Source organism: Camarhynchus parvulus, chromosome 29 (assembly GCF_901933205.1).
Source record: "Camarhynchus parvulus chromosome 29, STF_HiC, whole genome shotgun sequence".
Taxonomy (NCBI): Eukaryota; Metazoa; Chordata; class Aves; order Passeriformes; family Thraupidae; genus Camarhynchus; species Camarhynchus parvulus.
Window position 1 is genome coordinate 3,037,924 of NC_044599.1, and position 15,770 is coordinate 3,053,693.

General features: G+C 61.0%; 2 protein-coding genes across 4 annotated transcripts; one reads left to right on the forward strand and one right to left on the reverse strand.

Moving 5' to 3' along the window:
* Positions 1-8,111, forward strand: RARG (retinoic acid receptor gamma). The gene is given in 10 exon segments (XM_030967292.1): positions 1-184; positions 187-235; positions 2,597-2,739; positions 3,289-3,430; positions 3,832-3,986; positions 4,804-4,980; positions 5,545-5,715; positions 5,801-5,846; positions 6,151-6,309; positions 6,975-8,111. Coding segments are annotated over 10 exon segments (1,290 nt in total). The 5' UTR covers positions 1-112; the 3' UTR covers positions 7,151-8,111.
* Positions 8,112-8,703: 592 nt separating this feature from the next.
* ZNF740 (zinc finger protein 740) lies at positions 8,704-14,511 on the reverse strand. 3 transcript variants are annotated; one of them, XM_030967236.1, is made up of 8 exons: positions 14,449-14,505; positions 13,585-13,764; positions 11,899-12,030; positions 10,684-10,770; positions 10,520-10,579; positions 10,262-10,376; positions 10,026-10,144; positions 8,704-9,936 (listed from the first exon to the last, which is right to left on the reverse strand). In XM_030967236.1, the coding sequence occupies exons 2-8, from the start codon at positions 13,600-13,602 to the stop codon at positions 9,844-9,846; spliced, it is 624 nt and encodes a 207-aa protein (XP_030823096.1). In that variant the 5' UTR covers positions 13,603-13,764; positions 14,449-14,505; the 3' UTR covers positions 8,704-9,843. The 3 variants fall into 3 exon arrangements, with proteins under 3 accessions (XP_030823096.1, XP_030823097.1, XP_030823098.1); XM_030967237.1 differs by having other exon boundaries at positions 9,797-9,936; positions 13,471-13,764; positions 14,449-14,511; XM_030967238.1 differs by lacking the exon at positions 10,520-10,579 and having other exon boundaries at positions 9,797-9,936.
* Positions 14,512-15,770: the final 1,259 nt, after the last annotated feature.

Genomic DNA, 15,770 nt, shown 5'->3' on the forward strand with positions numbered 1-15,770 from the left:
CGCAGCCGCACCCTCCAGGGCCACTCGGGGCCGATCGCGACTGGGGCCGATCGCGACCGATCGCGGCGGGGCCGAGGGGCCCGGGGGGCCCGGGAGGGGGGCCGGGGTCGCCATGTTCGGCTGCATGGAGGAGGCGGCGGCGCCGCGGCGGCTGCACGACGTGACGAACCGCGGGGGCTGCGTCCCCTGCGCAGGGTCCCGGTGCCCGCCGGCTGCGGGGGCCCCGTCCGCAGAGGTACTGGGGGGAGCCGGGGGCGAGGAGCGAGGGGGATCGGGAGCGCCCGAGGGGTGGGAGGGTTCGCGAGTGGGTGTGGGGCTGGGGGGGGCGGGGAAGCGCGGCCAGGTGTGAACTGAGCGTGCAAACGGGCGTGAGAGCGAGTGCGGGCGCGCGGTGGATGCGTGGGGGGTGTTCGTGTCGCGAGTGGGTGCGAAGGGTGCCCGGGAGACCCTCTGGGCGTGCGAGTGCGTGTGCAAATGAGTGTGAGCGTGCGCTGGCTGTGCCCCCGCGGGGGTGACTGCGCGGGAGGGGCGGGGGCGCGGCTGCGAGTGGGTGTGGGGAGCGTGGGGGGGTCGGGGCCGTGGGGAGGGGTCTCCGAGAGTGAGCCCGAGTGCGCCAGCGAGTGCCCGTGTGCGGGAGCCGGCGTGTCGGGGCGGGCGTGGGGTTAGCCCCGTGTCCGCGGGTGGGTGCGTGGGTTTGCCGGGAGCTGGGGTGCGAGCGTGTCTCAGGGTGTGAACGCGCGTGAGGGGGGGTGAGGGTGACCCGGGGGTGCCGCGGGGGTGGCGGGAGTGACGCGCGTGGGTGCCGGAGCGGCCTGGGCGTGTGCGGGAATGACGCGAGGGGGTGGCCAGGGGCGTGCGCGCAGTGGGGGGCGAGTGTGTAAGGGGGGGCATCTCCAAATTCCCCCCAGGAGGGACCCGGGTTGGGGGGGGCACAGGGACGCGGGGACTGCACTGGAGGAGCCCCTTTGGGGGCTCGAGGGACATGGAGCCTGTTTTTGGGGGAGGTCATGGTGTCCCGGAGCCCTTTGGGGGGGCAGAAATCGGGAGCCGGTATTGGAGGGCACAGGGACATGGACCACACAGGACACTTTTGGGGGGGTCGGGGTCCTGGACCCTGCTTTGGAGGGGCTCGGGGGCCCCGAACCTTGTTCTTTTGGGGGGGTCGCAGACCCCTTTGTGAGGGTAGAAAGAGGCACCCGGTTTTGGGGGGCCCACGAGGGGGGTCCTGGGGGCCCCACAGGAACCCTACTGTGTACATCTGGGCACAAACGGGGTGGGAGGGGACAGAATCCCCTAAAATACCCCTGATTTCCCCCCTTCCACCTATGCTAGTGGTGCGTTTCCCCCTCCCGTGTCCTCCTCCCTCCCAGTTCCTCGGCCTAACTGGTTCCAGTCGTGGCCGCGCCCGCGTCCCCCCGCGTTCCCCCCGCGCTGCCAATGTGGCACTTTAACCCCTGCGGGGCTGCCCCAAACCCGCCCGAACCCCACTTGGCGTGGGGACAGGGGGGAGGAGGCCCTTCCCAGCAGGGCGGGGGGGGCGTCACCCCCCGGGTTTTGGGGGGAACCCCCGTGGCCCCCACAAATTCCACCCTGGGCGGAGGAACTTCCCCCCACCTCCCCCAGTTTAAGGCCTAATGGGAGACTGCCCCTTGGAGCGTGGAGACCCCACAAAACTGGGGGCCCCACAGAGTCGTGGCCCCCGCCGATGTTTTTAGGGTGCTGTTTTTTGGAGGGTGGATGATTTAATTTGGGTTCCTCCCCCTTCAAAAATCAAACTTTAAGAGAAAACACGCACGGTGGGGTCCCCCAGATGTGCACCCCGCAAATGAAACCCCCTCCCCGCCTCAACCCTCTGCGGGGAATCCCCAGAATTGATTGGGGGAGAGGGGGGGCGGTCAGAGCCAGCCCTCTCCAAACCTGGGGTGCGCCTGGGAGGGTCCTCGTGCCGGGGGCGGAGTGTGTTCCCTAATTGCGGCCTCGTTTTTAGGGTGGGGTCCTCCCCCGCCCCCCCGCGGGTTATTTTGGGGTGCCCATGGCACGCGCTGGGCGGGGTCCCCCTCGCTCCCCCTTTCCCCCGCGGTTATAAACGCGCCACTCGAGGCCGGAATTTCCTCAATTTCAGCAATTTTGGGGTTTTTTTTAGCAAAACACACAAAACCTACCCAAAAAAAAATCTGAAACCAGCCGGCCCTCCCCCACTGCCGCCCGGGCTGCGCGTCGGGGGGCTCCTCCCTCCCCCTGTGTCACCCCCGGCACTGCGCGGGGGGGTTTGAGGGGGCTGGGGACCCTTCTCCCGGATTTTGGGGTTTGGGGAAGCTGGGTATGTTCCCATGCCAGGTGTTGGGGATCAGAGGGGAGAGGGTGAGCGCTGATATGTCCCCCACCCATGGTGGAACCCCCGGATTCCAGCCCCTCAGCCCCAATTTTGGGGATTTGAAACTCAGGTTTTAGGGCCGTGGAGGTGACAGCGAGACCCCCAAAATCACACTGAAGCCCTCTGTGCTTCAGTTTCCCCCATCCCCCGTTGTGGGCTGGGGCCCCTTTGGAGAGGGGTTGAGAGGGGCTGTTTAACTCCCTCTACCTTTTGCCCCCCCAGCCCTGGAGCCCTCCCCTGGGCGGGTTTTGGGGGACACGGCCCCCCCGCTCGCCACCACCCCCCGCGTGCACAAGCCTTGCTTCGTGTGCAGTGACCGCAGCTCTGGCTACCACTACGGAGTGAGCTCCTGCGAGGGCTGCAAGGTGCGGGGGAGCCGGGGGCACCGGGACCCCCCGGGCAGGGGCACCCCCGAGACAGTGGGAAACCTGGGGGGGGCAGGGGCACCCCGAGACAGTGGGAAACCTGGGGGGGGAAGGGGGGGGGCAGTGGGGACCCTGTGATGGGAGCGGGGGGCAGTGGGGACCCAGCACTTGGAGGAGGGGGGTTCCTGGGGACCTGCCCCAATAAAAGGGGCTCGCCACAGGCAGTGGGGATCCACCTGAGGAATGGTAACGCCTTGGGAGAGTGGGAATCCCCCAAGCACTGGGGAGTTGTAATGGGGACACTTGGGGACATCACGGACCCTGTGGGGTGAGTGGGACCACACCTGGGGGATGGGGACTCCTTCCCAGGCCAGTGGGCACCCCCTAGGGAAGTGGGAGCCCCCCAAGCCCTGTGCCCCACCCTGGGATACTGGGGAGCCACCGAGGAGCTCCATCCCAAGCACTGGGGAGCCTTACTGGGATCCCTGGGGGTGTGATAGTGGTGCTCCCAGTTTGGGGGTGCCCTGACCCCCCGTTTTCCCACTGCAGGGGTTTTTCCGGAGGAGCATCCAGAAGAACATGGTGTACACATGTCACCGAGAGCGCAACTGCCAGATCGATAAGGTCACCCGCAACCGCTGCCAGTTCTGCCGCCTCCAGAAGTGCTTCCAGGTCGGAATGTCCAAGGAAGGTGCGAGGGGGTCTGGGCCGGGGTCCCCCGAAGTTGGGGACCCCCCCAAACATTGCCGAGGGGCCCCTGGCGCAGGCGCCGCCTGTGTCCGGTGGGCCTGGGAATGTTCCTGTTCTTGGAAGGGACTTGGGGAGGATTTGGGGCTGTGGGGGACTGTGGGTGTGAGGCTTTCCACCCTTGGGTGTGAGGCTTTTCCTCCCTTGGTCCTGCAGAGGAGTTGCCTAAAATTGAGACCCCCTCCCCCAAAGCTTTGCTGAGGGGTCCCAGGGTTCTGGGGATGCTCATGGTGGGGATGTTCCTGTCCCATGGGGGGATTTTTGGGGGAGGGGGGAGGAAACCCCACCTGGGAGGGATCTGAGGGGGTACACCAATGCCCCCAACCCCCAATCCCACTCCCCCAGCCGTGCAGAACGACCGGAACAAGAGGAAGAAGGAGGTGAAGGAGGATTTGGGTGGGGATGAGCTGAACCCCGAGCTGGCCGAGCTGGTGCGGAGGGTGAGCAGAGCCCACCAGGAGACCTTCCCCTCCCTGGGCCAGCTGGGCAAGTACACCACGGTGAGCAGGGCTGGGGGTCTGGGGGGACCAAGGGGGGCCCCAACCCTCCCCCAGCCTTCCAATCTGGGGCAGGGTCACTGCTCCCTCCTGATCCTCCCAAACATGAGCACTGGGGGCAGCTGGGGCTGGGGACATGTTCAGAGGGAGTGGGGCACCAGGTTTCTGTCCTCAGGGGTTTTTGGGGGTCCCTTTGGGGGTGACCCCAAACCCAGCCCTCACACCTACAGTTGGGTCCCGGTTCCCTCCTGATCCCTCCAAACCACAAGTGCTGAGCACTGGGGGGCTGGGAACAAGTTCAGGGCTAGGGGGGCACTGGGACAGCGCTGGGGGTCTTGGGTGGTGTTTGGGGGGTTACTTATGGGAGGGACTCTAATGCTGGAGCTCAGAGCGGGGTCTCTGCACGCCCTGACCCCTGAAAACTCAACTGCTGAGTAAGGGGGGACAGCTGGACCTGGGGCTGGGGGTCACTGAGTGCCAGCACTTTCCAGGGAGTCCCAGCAGGTCCTGAACCCCCATAAGTGAGCCCGTGTCCCTCATAAGTTGAGCACTGACCACATAGTGCAGCTGGACCTAGGACTGGGGGTTACTGAGATTGGGGTCTCAGGGGGTCCCAGTGGTCTCAGGGAGTCCCAATCCACCCTGAACCCCCATAACTGAGCCATCCCCCCCCAAAATCTGAGTGCTGACTGCTGGGTGCAATTGGACCTGGGGCTGTGGGACAAGTTCAGGGTGCTGGGGTTGGGGTCCCAGAGGTTCCAGGGGGTCCCAGGGGCTCCTGACCAGTCCCCTAACAGCCGTGGCCCCCCCGTGACCCCAGAACTCGAGCGCTGACCACCGGGTGCAGCTGGACCTGGGGCTGTGGGACAAGTTCAGCGAATTGGCCACCAAGTGCATCATCAAGATCGTGGAGTTTGCCAAGAGGCTCCCAGGCTTCACAGGGCTCAGCATGGCCGACCAGATCACTCTGCTCAAGGCTGCCTGCCTCGACATTCTGGTGAGGCTTGGGGGGGCTCCTCAGGGGGGTTAGGGGCTCCTTGAAGGGGCTTGGGGTGGCCCACGATGGTCCTGACCTCGCCACCCCAGAGACAGATATCCTGGAGAGGGGCTGGGAGGTCTCCTGGGAGGGCCTGGGTGGGTTTGAGGATCCCTTGGTGGGAAACTTTGGGGTCCCTTAGGTGCTTTTTGTGACCTTGGGCTATTTTGGGGTGTCCCTGACCCCGACCCCCACCCAGTGCTGTGTCTGTCCTGTGGCAGAGCCAGAACAGGACACGACAGTGCTCCAGGGTGGGCAGATCCTGGGTGGATTTTGGGGTCCCTGCCCTGCAGATGCTGTGGATCTGCACCTGCTTCATTCCAGAGCAGGATACAATGATGGGATGGGCTGACCCTGGGTGGATTTTTGTTGTCCCTGGAGGTGTTTTCAGGCCCTTCTAGGGTTTTTGGTGTCCCTGTGTGGATTTTGTTGCCCTTGGGTGATTTTGGTGACCCTGGATGGATTTTTGGTGTCCCTGGATGTGTTGTGGTGCCCCTTGATGATTTTGGGGTCCCTGCCCTGCAGATGTTGCGGATCTGCACGCGCTACACGCCGGAGCAGGACACGATGACGTTCTCGGACGGGCTGACGCTGACCCGGACCCAGATGCACAACGCGGGGTTCGGGCCCCTCACCCTCGTGTTACCTCGCTGCTCGCCCTTCGTGCACAGGGCAGGCTGCTGCCGTCTGCAGCTCGTAGGGGTGACACCGGGGACGCGGGCTGCTCAGTGCCATCTGCCTCATCTGTGGGGGTGGGGACATGGGGGAATGGGGGGCACAGGGGACTGAGCCAGGGCTGCTCAGTGCCATCTGCCTCATCTGTGGGGGTGGGGACATGGGGGAATGGGGGGCACAGGGGACTGAGCCAGGGCTGCTCAGTGCCATCTGCCTCATCTGTCAGGGTGAGGTTTTGGGGGACATTGCAGAGACGTGGGAACGTATCAGGGCTATGGCAGACATGGGGACATGGGACTGAGTTGTGGCCGCTCAGCTGCGGAGGTGGGGACATGAGGGGATACTGGGGGAACAGGGGGATCTCTAGGACAGAAGATGGGCATGTGGGGATATGGGGACACAGGGACAGGGGAAATGGGGACAATGTCTATGCAGGTGGTGTCTCTCTCTCCCCAGACCGGATGGAGCTGGAGCAGCCCCGGCGCGTGGAGCGGCTGCAGGAGCCGCTGCTCGAGGCTCTCCGGGTCTATGCCCGGCGCCGGCGCCCGTGGCAGCCTCAGCGTTTCCCCCAGATGCTGCTCAAAATCACTGACCTGCGTGGCATCAGCACCAAGGGTGAGCAACCCCCAGATCCCCGGGGCCCCCCAACTGTGGCAACCCTGCCAGGACCCCAGAACCCCCCAAACCCCCTTGGGATCCCCCAAAACCCCCTAGCCACAGTCATCTTCCCAAACGCTGTTCAAAGTCACCACCAAAGGAGGCAACCCACAAACCTTCCCAGGACCCCTCCAGGACCCCAAAACCCATCAGGACACCCCCAAACCTGCCCCTGGCACCACAGGATTTGAAGCTCTCAGAGAGGCACAGTTGAAGGTCCTGGGGGTGTTTCAAGGTTTTAGGGGGTTGGGGGGGTTGAACCTCATTTTGGGGTTGTTCAGAGTATCTGGGGAGGTTCAAGGTTTCGAAGGCGTTGAAGCTTTTGCGGGGTTTTGAAAGTTGGGGACTGTTGACATTTGGGAGGGCGTTAAAGTTCATTTTTGAGTGGGATTCAAAGCCTCGGGGAGATTCAATCTCTTGTGGGGCTTGTCAAGGCTTTGCAGCAATTGAAGCTCATTTTGGAGGTGTTCAAGGTCTTGGAGGGGTCCAAGGTTTTGGGGGTTCAGGGTTTTGGGTGGGAGTTGAAATTTGAGAGAGTGTTGAAGCTCATTTTTTGGAAGGGGGGTCCATCTCTCAGGAGGGGCCCAAGGCCTTCAGGGGTGTTGACATTTTGGCTCCCCCAGGGGCAGAACGAGCCATCACCCTGCGCACGGAGATCCCGGGGCCGATGCCCCCCCTGATCCGCGAAATGCTGGAGAACCCTGAAATCTTCACCGAAGTGGGGGGGGATGCCCCCCACTCACCCCCAGACCCTCCTGCTGCCCAGGACAGTCCCCCTGGCCCCTCCACATCCCCATAGCCCCGCCAGCTTGGGGGGGATCTCCAAAACCCGTCCCCAGTGGGGTGGGACATTCAGAGCTGCCTTCCAGGGAAGCTGCCTTCCTCCTCCCTTTTGCTCTGGGGAGGGGGAGCTCCCCAAAGTGCCCCTCCCTGAATTTGGGGAAGGGGACAGAGACTGACAGAGCAAAGCTATTGCCTTAAGCTGGGGGAGTGGGGGCACCCCCCAAAGCTCAGCTTCACGCCAAAGCCCCCTCAGACCCTGTTGCCAGCCCCCCTTGTACTGGGGGGGTGTGAGGGGGGGGAGAGTTGGGGGCCCGAGCACCTCCCCACCAAATTAATGCCTGACACTCCCACGGTGCCCTCCTATGGTTTATTTATTGGACACAGGGTGGATTTGTGAGGGGGAACACACCCCCCTTCTCCCCCAGGACATCCTACCCTCCAAATCTGGGGGCACACTGTTTATATTGGCAGGGGGCTGCTTGTGGGTTTTGCTTTTTGATGCTGTTGGGGTGATGAGGGAAACCCCAAAACTGCCCTCCCCTGGTGCCCCCCCCCAAACACTACAGAGACCAAAGATGAGGGACACAAGGTGACCCCCACAACCCCCCCCCCCCCATTTCGGGGTGGGCTCAAGCCATAGGGTGACCCCAAAATCCTGGGGGACCCCCCAGACCCAACTGCCCTCCCAAATCAGTTACCCCCAGCCTGGCTGGATTGTAGGGTCCGGCCTTACTGGCCCCCCTACAACTGCCCCCCCGAATGTGGGGGTGCTGAGCCCTGCGGGGGAGCCTGTTACACTACACAGAAGGGCCCCCCCGGGGGCTGCACTTTCACCCCTATTTATTCCTCTCCGTTTACATCGGGTCCCCCTCAGAACAGGGCCCCCCCTGCTGCTGCACCCTGCTAATTCCCCCCTTTTTGGGGGGCCCCCCTGCCATGTTTACAACCCACCCACCCCCTCCCGCGCTCAGGGGGGACACGGGACTTTTCTATTTTTGCAAAATAAAGTTATGGAAATTTTGGGGGGGGTCATGAATTTGGGGGGGGCTGTAAAGGGAACTTGGGGGGAGAGGGGAATCTTGGGACCCCCCTGAAGTGAGGGAACACCCCTGGGGTATGGGGGTGGGGCACCTGAGGTCCCTTCTGACTTACAGACTCCTCCAGGGACAAAGGGGCTACTTGAGGACCCCTCCCCAATTGGGGGGACACCCCAGAATACGAGGGTCACCCGGGGACTCCCCCTAGCTATAAAGAGGGGACACCTCTGCGCCCCTCCCCAATTTAAATCCCCCATAGTCCCAGTGTAACCTCCCCTGACTTTGTTTGGCATGAGTGGGTTCTGGGGTGCCCCCTCACTCCCCCGAAGGACTTAAATTTGGGGTTAAAAAAAGCAAAAACCCAAGTTTTTATTTAAATAAACCCTAAAGGAGGAGGGAGGACACACAGTGGAGGGGGAAACTGGGGGGACACAGTGGAAAGGGGGGACACAAAATTTGGAGACCCTTAGAAAAATCTACAGTTTAAAAGTGACCCCCCCCCCCCCAGGGCTGCACCCCGCTTCCCCCCCCATAGCAAAATAACTGTATTAAACCCTAAATCCCAACAAAACACCCCAAAAACGAAGCTGGGGGGTGTGAGGGGGCTGGGAGCCCTCACAGGTGGGGGGCCCTGGAGTTTCCTCCCCCCACCTCTCCCACCAGAATCCCCCAACCTCCCCCAGCACCCCAACCCTGCTGGAGCCCCCAAACTGCCCCCCTGGGCCCCACAAATTTGGGGGAATGGGCTCAGCAGAGCCAAAGTTCTTCTTGAAGTGTCATTGGGGGAGGTCCCCAAAATTTGGGCCCTTCCCAAAATTCCTGCAGGCCCAGAAAGGAGGTTCAGGGCATAAAAATGGGTGGGCGCAAACTCATCTCTCTTGCCCCTTGGAGCAGTCTGTGATGGGGGAAGAGCAGGGCCCACCTCGTGGTCTTCAGGGGCTGCTCCTGCCCCCCTCACCTTGCCCCTGATCAAGGGGTTTTCCTTTCCCTTGGAGCAGCGTTTCCCCAGAAACTGGGGTCCCCTTGCCCCCCCTTCCTCGCTCCCACCTAGGGCGCAGACCTCCCAGCATGGGGAGACATAGGCAGCACCCCAAAACTATGTGGAAGTAGGGGAAGCCCCCCAAAATCTGAAGGAGTTCCAGAGGAAATGGGAAGTGCTGCTGAGTGTCCCACAGGATGCGCCACTCAAGGGGGGGGCAAATTTCTTTTTTTTTCCTATTTTCAAAAAAAAAAAAAAAAGGGGGGGTGCACCCCCCCCAAGCTGAGGCACCTCCCAACATCTTCAGTTTTCCTCCTTTTCCCAAAGAGAGGCATTGATGCTGCTGTTCCCAGTGGGACCCTCCTACCTGTGCACAGGCATCCCGGATCCGCCGGGATTTCAGGCAGTTTGGGGGTTCCCAGTCTTTCCTAAGAGGGGGAGGGGTGGATTCAGGGGTACAACGATAGCGGGGGGGCACTTGAAGATTCCAGGAGGATTTTTGGGATCATAATCCAAGTTTTTAGGCCAGAGGGCAGGAACGATCCGAGTTTTTTTCATGCTGGCAGCGCTCGCGTTCTTCCCCATCCTTAGAGGGGTGAGAAATCCAGGTGAGGCAGAGCATGGTGATGTGGGGGGTGCAGGAAGAAACACCCTCCTCCCGCACCCCCTGAACTTCCCGGTATTCCCAGATTTTCACAGCAGGAGCTGGGAGTCGGACGGGGTCTTGGTCTGGCAGCCTTGGCACATGCGCTTGTGTCGGAGCAGCCGGTCCGTGCGGGAGAAGCTCTGCGGGGACAAGGCGGGGTCAGCTCCGGCGGTGGCGCTGGGGATGGCAGGGGGCCCCGCCCATTCCCACGGGAATTCTCCGGGAATACCTGCATGCAGCGCTCGCACTGGTAGGGCTTCTCCCCGCTGTGCACGCGCTTGTGCCGCTCCAGGTGGTACTTCTGGATGAAGCGCATGTCGCACATGTCACACTCGAACGGCTTCTCCCCTGGAATTCCGGCCGGGAATTAGCGAGGGAAGGGCTGGGGGGACTGCTCATTAACGAGGGTTCATTAGCGGTAGAGGGAGGAGGTGGGGGGGCTGCTCATTAACGAGGGCTCGTTACCGGTGTGGATGAGGATGTGCCGTTTGAGGTGGTAGCTGCTCCGGAAGGCGCCGAAACAGTGGTCGCAGATGAAGTTCTTGAGCTGGAAGGAGCCGTTTTGCTCAATCACCACCATCTGAAATGGGGGGGATTTGGGGGTTCAGAGCCGGGGGGACCCCCAGCAGCCCCCCCAAATCCCCCCCCCCGGCCGTCCTGCGCCTGCCGGAGTTTGGGAGATTGTCTTCCTCCTCCTCCTCCTCGTGCGGCGCGGCGGCAAACCTGCGATCCTCGGCGGGAGGAGCTCGGGGGTCCCTCGGCGCCGGGAACCCGCTTGCGGCGCTGCCGGGGGGGCGAGGGGGTGTCAGCGGCCCCCGACATGGCCCCCGACCCCCCCCCAGACCCCAAAATCGAGGGGGGAACCCCCGCTGGGGGAGGCAACCTGCCTTTTTCATGGATTTCTTGGGGTTGGAGGCCTCAGGAGCATCATCGTCCTTGCGGGCACGGGGCTTGTCGGGGTCCTGGCGGAGGGACTGGGGAGGCAGGAATTGGGGTGGGGGGTTGGAAAGGGGGGTTTGGGGGGCAGAAATTAGGAGGGGTTGGAAACAGGGCAGGAATTGGGGAGAGGGGATTGGGAAGAGGAGATTGAGGGTCCAGGAATTGGCAGGGAGGGGTTTGGGAAGGGGTGATTGGGGGGCAGGAATTGGGATGGGGGGATGGGGGAGGGGTTGGGAAGGGGGAAGGAATCACGGGGCATTTGGGAAAGGGAGATGGAGGGACCAGGGATTAGGAAGGGGGCAGGAATTGGGGAGGATGGATTGGGAATGGGGGATTGGGCAAGAAGGAATTGGGGCAGGTTGGGGAGCAGGAATTGGGGGACAGGAATTGGGATGGGGGGATTAGGGAGGATAAATCGGGGCAGGAAATTGGGGAGGGAGGGTTCAGGATGAGCAGGGAATGGGGAGGTTGGGGGATAATGGAATTGAAGGGGAAACAGTGGAATTAGAACAGGAAAATCCGAGGCAGGAAAAGACCAAATAAAAGAGGAAAAATCCAAATGAAGGAGAAAAAGTCCAATAAAAGAAAACAAAGGGCAAGTGAAGGAAGGAAAATCAAGTAAGGGCCAGAAATAGGAAATGAAAGGATGAAAAACTAAATTGGAGCAGAAAAAGGTCAAATGAGAAGTGGGAAAATGAAACTAAAGCAGGAAAACTAAAGGAGGCAAAAGCCAAATTAGAAGTGGAAAAGGTCAAATAAAATATAGAAAAGGATGACTAAAGGGAGAAAACCTCAAATTCGAGGAGAAAAAAATCAAATTCAAGGAGGAAGAGGCAAATTAAAGGTAGAAAATGCCAAATTTGGGGCAGAATAGCCCAAATTAAAGCAGGAAAAAAAATTAGTTGGAAACCCCCCATAAAAGCCAGAAAAAAAGAAATTAAACATAGAAAAAGCAAATTAAAAGTGGAAACCCCCAGATTAAGTGCGGCAATACCCAAATTAGATGTGGAAAACTCCAAATTAAAGCAGGGAAGCCCCAAATTAAAGGTGGGAAAAGCCAGACTGACGGCATAAACCCCCAAATTAAGGGCGAAATCCCCCAGTCAAAGGTGGGATCCCCCATGGAAGGTGCCAGATCCCAGCCAGGGCGTCCCACTCCGTACCAGGAGGTCAGGGCTGGAGCCCCGTTCCCGGTTCCCGTCCTGTTTCCCGCCGGATTTGGGCATCATCTTCTTGCTGGCGACGGTGGGGACGAGGCAGACGCCCGAGAGCCCCTCGCAGGCCAGGAGACTCGCCTGGAACAGGGAGGGACCCCCAGGATCAGCCCCAGCCCGCGAACACCGGGGGGCACCCTGGAGGGGAGGTGGGGCAGCAGCCCCCTGCTTCTGGGCCCTGATGGGAGCTTTGGGATAATCTGGGAAAACTCTGGGATGATCCTGGGGAAACTTTGGGATGATCTCGAGGGAAATTTGGGATGATCTTGAGGGAAGTTCTGGGGAAACTTTGAGATGATGTCAAGGGAAGTTTGAGATAATCTGGGGAAGCTTTGGGGATGATGTCAGGGGCAAATGTGGGATGATCCCAGAATAGTTCTGAGACAACCCTGAAGTGGAACAGAGGGGGTTGAACCCTCTTCTTTCAGCCCAATGAGGATTTAAGGTCAAATGGGAAAATTCAAGGGAATTATGCAGCAACTTTGGGATAATCCTGTGGAAAAGTGGGATAAACCCATGGCAAAATGGGAAGAACCCAAAACTGGGAATGGAGGAGGATGAACCCCCTTTTTTGAGGCCTGTTGGGACCTAAGGGTTAATGGGAAATTAGGGGATAATCTCAGGAAAAAAATGGGGAATTATGGGGAAAATTTGGCGTAATTCCTGAATAATTCTGTTGAGAGCCCCAGAGAAGGAGGGTTTGGGGGGCAGTGAACCCCAAATTTGAGGCCTGACAGGACCTAAAGGCTACCAGGGAAATTTGGGAAATCCTGGAGAAAAGTGGGATAATCACAAGGAAAATTCAGGATAAATGAGAGGAAATTTTGAGAGAATACCAGGGAAAACTGGGATAATCCTAGGGTAGCTCTGGGAAGACCCCAGGGTGTGTTTGGGGTTGGAAAAACTTCTTCCAGCCCAGAGAGAATCTAATGGATAACAGGAAATTTCAAGATAATCCTGGGGAAAATTTGGATTATCCCAGGGAAAACTGGGACAATTCCAGCAGAAACCGGGAGAATTCAGGAATAACTCTGGAAGAACCCCAAAAGTGGGGAGGGGAAGGTGGGGGGAGGCAAAGACACCCCCAAACCATCTACTGAATGACTGACCTGCCTTTATTGGGGCCCTAAAGGCTACTGAGGAAATTTGGGAAATCCTGGGGAAAACTGGGATAATCAGGGGAAAAATTTGGGATAATACTGTGGAAGTTTGGGAAGAGTCCACGTGTTGAGGGGCAGCTTGAACTTCCTTTTTTGAGGCCTCACAGGCCCTCAGGGCTAAGGGGAAAATTCAGGATATTTCTGGGGAAAACCAGGATAATCTTGAGGAAAACAGGGATAATCCTGTGATATCCCCTGGAGCAGGATGGGGGGATGGGGAGGCACCCCCCACCCTGGCACAGGGGGAGGGAAGCTCCAGCTCTCTCCCCTCTTCTTTCCCTTTTCCCATTTTTTGGGGCCGTTGTTCCCCCAAATTCCTGGGCCTGGGGGTGTCAGGATGCAGGGGGTGGGGGCTCATTACCTGAGCCATGCTGTGGGAGCCTTTGGCCTTACTTCTCGCCCAGGTAAAGCTCGTTTGGGGTAAGAAAAGGTGGGATCAGTAAATTTTTATGGATTTTTGGGCGGGCTCCAGTACCCGCCACGGCGCCGCCATTCCTTCTTCTCCGCCTCCTCCTCCTCCTCTTCCTCCTCCCGAGGGGGTCACTGGGGCAGGTAGGGGGGGAAGACAGGGCCGAGCTCCCCCCCAAAGCCGGGACCCCCCAAGCTGGGCGGGTGCTGGATCTGCAGGGATGGAGCTGAATCCAGAGGGATCCGCCTGGGGGAAAGGCAGGAAAAGGGGTCAGAGGGGGGTCGGGGGGTTCAGAGGGGGGCCCGGAGGGGGTCAGAGAAGGGACTGAAGAGGACCTCGGGGTGGGAGCCAGGGGGGAAACAGGGACATGCCGCGAGGAATGTGGGGGGTGTCCCAGGACAGGATGGCACTGGGGGGGAAATTCCTGAAAGGGAAGGGGAAGGGGAAAAATGGAGGTGGTCCTGGGGCTGGGTGACTCTGGGGAGGGGGAGGTGGGCGTGGGGACGGTTCCGGGGGATCTCGAGGGTGTCCGTAACCTGCGGGGGTTGGAAAGGTCGGGGGGTGACACGGGGGGGATCACCAAGTCTCGGGGGGGCCGTCGCACCCGGGGGTGAGTGGGGAGGGGGAGAGCACGGAGGGGATGGGACACACTAGGGAGACCCCGGGGACAGCAGGGCAGAGATACCGGGGGGGTCACAACCAGGGAAAGGCCTGGGGAGGGTCACGCCGGGAGGGGCCGCACCGGGGATCGGGGCTGCCTCTCTCGTTAGGGACCTCCCCCCAATCCCTCCCCATCCCCCTCCCACCTCGAGCCCGTTCCCCTCCCCCCATCCCCCGTGGGAAGGGCCCCCCGGTGCCGGGCGGGGTCCGGGCGGCCCCGAGGGTGCCGGAGAGGCTCGCAGGGGGTGTCACGGCGGGCTCGATCCGTACCTGCTGCGGCCCCTCCGCGCTCCGACCGCCCGAGCCCGGCCCCGCCGCCCCCCCGCCGCCGACACCCGGAACCGGAAGCCCCCGCCCCCGCCGCCGCTTCCGGGGCCGCAGAGCGCCTGGCGGAAGTGCGGGCTACTGTGCGCATGCGCAGAGCGGCAGGGTGATGGCGAGTGCTGCGGCGCCATAGTGGGGGAGTTACCATGGCAACGGCGCGGCCTGGACCCCGCCGAGAGCCCCCGACCCTGCCCAGGGGAGGGACCCACCCAGGGAGGGTCGCACCCCCTGTCGATCCCCCCTGACTTACCGCGAGCGGGACCCACTACGGCTCGACCCCACCCCCGAGCCCCCGGTCGAGGGACTGACCACCTCCCACCCGCCAATCGTCCATCGGGCCCCGCCCCGCGGCCTCCGTTCGCGACATACCCTTGGGGACCCCCTAATACAACCCCGCTTCGGGCCCCCCCCACCTCACTCCTACCCCTTCCCTCCGGGTGTTCCCCGTGACTCCTTTTGGGGGCTGGTCCGCCCCTTTCCTCTGCCCCACTTTTTGTCCCTTCCCACCCCCACGGGGCTGGTACTGGCTCCCCCTGTGGCGTCTGGGAAATGAGGGGGATACTGGAAATGGAGCACTGGGATTTGGGGTACACTGGAAATGAAGGGCACTGGGAATGGGTGTGGGCACACAGGACATAGGGGACACCAAACACTGGCGGGGGGACACACTGGGAGTGATGGGGGGACACTAGGGACAGGTGGGGTGTACGCTGGGGACAGGGGAGAAAATGGGAATAATTTTGGGGACCCTGGGAATGGGTGGGGAGCACACTGGGAATGGATTGTGGGGACACTGGGAGTGGGAGGTCATATGGGGTCACCACTCTTCCCACAGATCCGGGGACACAGTCCTAACCCTGCCCCCTCTCCCCAGAACCCTCCAGGGCTCCTTCCCGAGTCCTGGACTTTGCTCCTTGCCCCCTGGCAACGTGACCAGAGGAAAATTCCATCCTGGGGAGGGAAGAGAGAGGAGCTGGGAAAGCCTGATCCAGGAGAGCCTGATCCAGGAAAAGCTTCTCCTGGGAGCACCTAATTCTAGGATCATCTGGTCCCAGGATCACCTAATTCCAGGAGAACCTGTTCCTGGCAGCACGTGATCTTGGAAAATTCCAGCTGGCAGAGGTGAGAGGAGAGGTGAGCCCAGAGAGCCCGATGCCCGGAGAAACCCATCCTGGGAACACCTAATTTTGCGATCATCCTGTTCCAGAACTACCTCATTCCAGAAGAACATCATTCTGGAACCACCGTATCCCAGGAGAATTTCATCC